The 4,094-nt window shown below is 45.6% G+C and overlaps 1 protein-coding gene across 1 annotated transcript; it reads right to left on the bottom strand.

The window, feature by feature from the left end:
• Positions 1-542: 542 nt before the first annotated feature.
• Positions 543-2,198, bottom strand: LOC131218867 (probable carboxylesterase 15). The gene has a single exon (XM_058213732.1). The coding sequence runs from the start codon at positions 2,171-2,173 to the stop codon at positions 1,166-1,168; it is 1,008 nt and encodes a 335-aa protein (XP_058069715.1). The 5' UTR covers positions 2,174-2,198; the 3' UTR covers positions 543-1,165.
• Between the last annotated feature and the right edge of the window lie 1,896 nt (positions 2,199-4,094).

Raw genomic sequence — 4,094 nt, 5'->3', positions numbered from 1 at the left:
CATTAAAAAAAAAAAAAAAAACTATAGACCACCTGACCAGTGGATTAAACTGATGATTAATTTGGGGCATCAATGTAGTGATGTTATTCTGATGGATGAGTTGGATCTATGACCAATCGTGCCATGCTGGCACATGTGTGGTGTGTGCATTAGCTTTATTTCACACGCGTGTGGCCTTAACAGGGCTCGTATTTCAATATTGGAATCCACCCTTTATATTTGGAAGTATCCTACAAAATTCGAGATGTGCAGTGCTGATCCCTTTTTTACGTTTGAATAAGTGGGGCCCATCATTTTGGCCGCTCCGTTAATGGTCCATGCACCAAAAGTCTACCGAATGTAAAGCAACGGAGCTTCTCACCCGTAAAATAGAGTAGTAACTATCATTTAAGATATGGAAAAACGAAAAATGAACACTGCTACAAGGACACAACTAGAAATACAAGCATACGACAGAGAATTCCTAATAGGAGCTTTGCGAGGCCCACACGCAACTCTTCTCTACAACAGGCCACACGTGCTAAATCGACACATGTTGAAATTCGAAATTTTTACTACAATCCATATTCAACCTAGAGCCATGACCGACTCGATAAGCCGACCAACCTAATTTCAACTACAGCTCATCTTTACGATGGGCCCCACATGATCGAAGACTTGGATATCTAATGCACGTGCCTGTCAGAACGTGTGGCCATGAAAGGTGCATGCGTGTGGAGAATGCTTAGCGAACGACTTCTAACGCGTAGAATCAATCACCTACAGTCGGCTGTATCATAACTTAGCATGCAACCCAACCCATTTTTTCACTACCAATGTGTCCCACTTGTAGGAAATCTGAACCTTTCATTACGTGGGCCTCACATGTAGATCATATTTCGAAAAAATATTAGGCCGTTTATATACTCTTTAGTGGGTCAAACCAGTCAGATCATCGACGATCCATTTATATCAATGGTGTGGTGAGCCTGATTTTTCCACCAGATGGTCTTATGGTGGGGCTCACCTGTTCGAATGGCTCGGATGCACTGAAAAAGTGGCAAATTTGGCGGGAAATATAGTGCTGCATGAAAAGTTAGAATGCAACCGGCAGCATGCAGGTGATTAATTCCTATTATCATATACTTGTAGCTCCATCTATCTTGCACTCGTGCAGTGCACACGCTCAGTGCATCCGAATGAATTCCGAAACGGCGGTTATCAGCATATCCGTTTGGATGGCCATATTCGGATCCGAGTCGATTGCAATCTTGTTGAGGTGGAAGCAATGGTCCATGCCCGGGCTAAAAACCAAATTTACGTCCTTACCACTCCTCTTCATCTCCGCAACGTATTCCAGCTGTGTGTCGCGCATGAGATCTCTCTCCGCCACCGCCACCAAGAACGGTGGCAACCGTAGCCCTCCAATGGGTGGGGCCATGGGCCCCATCGGGCATGTGATCGGATGGTCCTTATTGCTGCCAACTGGCAATGCCAAAGCTAAGAACTTGTCAATCATCTCCAGTGTAAGGAACGCCGAGCCAGGGAACTCCAGCTCGGACCGGCTCCTCTCAGCACGGACGAAGCCGGGGTGCACCGGCACTCCTCCGGCTAGCCGCAGCAGTTCCAAATCTTCCTTACCTGCACGTGCCGCCACTCCATGCACGACGTTCCCGCCAGACGAGTCGCCCATGAGGAAGACCCGCGAGAAGTCGGCTCGGGTTCCAAGCCATGGCTCCGACAGCTCAGCTCTAGCCAAGGACCGGAGCCACGACAGGGCTGCATAACCATCGTCAATCGCAGCGGGGAGTCGGTGCCCGGGAGCTAGACGCAAGTTGACCGAGACACAAATGGCTGGAGCTGATGCAATGAGCTTGGTGTAGAACTGGTGGTATATGTACCAATCGGCTTGAGTCACACAGAAGCCGCCGCCATGGAAGTGAAGGAGCACAGGAAGCCGTACACCATCGTTACATTTCTCTTCAGGTACATAGATTCGGACAGAGAGGTCTGAATGGGGATTGATGACCACATCGCGAGTGGCCACCCCGTCGATGAACGTCTCTGATGGGGGGACGGGAGTGACCAAGAACTTGGCTTGGGTAGGCCCAGTCCATGTTCGATCGACGGAGCCGTCATCGTAGACGCGGAGCCAGTTGGGGACTTCTTCTACCACCACCTTCTCGGAAGCCATGACTACTCCAGACTCAGTTCCTCAAGCTGGGGTGATTTTCACGGAGCAATAACCTCTCGTTTTCTTTTATAAGGGAATAGATGAATGAGATGAGAAGCCGTTGACTACATTATCCTTGAGGGTATGTATGACGAATCCGTAACCCGCAAACAAAAATTTCCTGTATTATGAAAGGTCCACCTCATCAATGACTTTGTCATCACCGCTGGATTAAATGCAATTTGCAGGAAAACCTTGTTTTGTGACAAGCAAGGGATACGGACTCCTGAATGATATCCGTTTGTCAGTCTTCCGTTTCCACCGTTGACTTGCTCTGCTGATCGTGGATTAGGTATGAAAGTGGGCCATGCTGGCCTTGGGATTAAAGGCCTGTAAGATGGGCTTCTGAATGATTTTGAGTACATGTATGACATATTGAAATAAATGCCCTTTAAACCCCAAGTAGACCAGGCCAGGAAGGGCCATGGGCTCCTAGACAAAGCCCTAGTCAGACCCACTTAATAAAGGGGCTTAAATTTCAGGCAATCCCCAGCCAGAAGGCTTGAACGCCTGGTCCTAGTGCTATATGGGCCACACCGGCCCGTTGAGGACAAAGTGCTAGTTGGGCTGGATCTTGTCTTGGATGCGTGAAGGTGGAATGGGTGCTAATTAGTGGGCTGGGTCAGTCTTGGCTCTAGATGCTTAGTGGGCTGGACTGGCGTTGGATCCAGTATCTGAGAAGCCTCATCCCAGCCCATGCCGGCCCATTTATGTTCCTACCGTGGTTACAGACCATAGATAATTTTATTTTATTTTATTTTTTCAAAATTGGAAGATCATAGCCATCCAATGCTCATCATATTTATTTCCATTGAAGTATTAGTAATGTCCCATTATAGATCTTTTGTGGCATGTTCCATCCACAGTTGGATTCATCAGATAAATGTACGGCTTGGATTACCAAACCAGGTCCCCATTAACAGCTTGAGGGTGGAGGATTCATCAAATAAATAGTCTATATTCACAATAGGCTTGCGGGCCACTATAGGTGATCAAGTTGGGTCCCACCTGATGGATGGCCCTAATCACTTGATAGAACCTGGGTGACCCGAAATCAACGGGATCTAAATCAAAAGAGGAGATTGACATCTCCACTCACCTCCTTTTATATGTATTTCCACTCGTTTACGGTACTCCCATTTATTAAAAATGAAACCGCGTGGGGTGTGTGGCCAAAAAAATATGAGAAATGTTCACATACAATGTTTACATGTAAACTTTCAGATGCAACACTTCCATACCAACCTGCTGCGTATATTAGATCATCCGGTCCATCCAAAATGTGTCTGAATTATGAAATCAGCTGTAGTGAGAAGGCTGGCCTGATTCATTTATTAGGCGAGCTACACCATCTAAATTAGGGCAGCCAATGGTCTAAATTGAACTACATGTGTGCCCTACCTAATAAGTAGATTAGCCTGATTTTCACTCAAAATGGTTTTCATAGTGTGTCCTACCTTTTGAGCAGTTCGTTTGTTCTAAAAAAGTAAAATTTTGACCAAAAAGAGAGCATTGTATGTGAAAGTTAACATACAAGGTTATACTTCAATGTGTTATATGGTAAATGAAGTGATTTTCAAACCGAGCTGCTTCTCTCCTTTCTTCTTCCAGGGGTTTTATTTTTATTTTCTCATTCTTTAATTTTGATAATGACAGGGAGGTTTGCTTTAGTATTGTGACAAGGATTGCCAGCCCACTTGATGTTTGTTAGCAGTCCACTTGGTTCATCGCTTTGCTGGATCATATTTCAATGATAGACGTTCAATCTTCATTCTTCATTGTTTCCTACTGTGCATCTCACTTGAGTTTTGAATCTGCCTTATTTTTAGGTTCATGTTCTAACATGATCCGGTTAAATGGATGTACATGGTGGATTTCTCAT

Source organism: Magnolia sinica, chromosome 11, assembly GCF_029962835.1.
Source record: "Magnolia sinica isolate HGM2019 chromosome 11, MsV1, whole genome shotgun sequence".
In the NCBI taxonomy this organism is placed as follows: Eukaryota; Viridiplantae; Streptophyta; class Magnoliopsida; order Magnoliales; family Magnoliaceae; genus Magnolia; species Magnolia sinica.
Note: the sequence above shows the minus strand (reverse complement) of the source record. Positions and strands in the feature narration are given on the sequence as shown.

What these genes read in the sequence shown, in the direction of transcription:
- LOC131218867 (XM_058213732.1), bottom strand. Translation starts at nt 2,173, where the DNA reads ATGGCTTCCGAGAAGGTGGTGGTAGAAGAAGTCCCCAACTGGCTCCGC.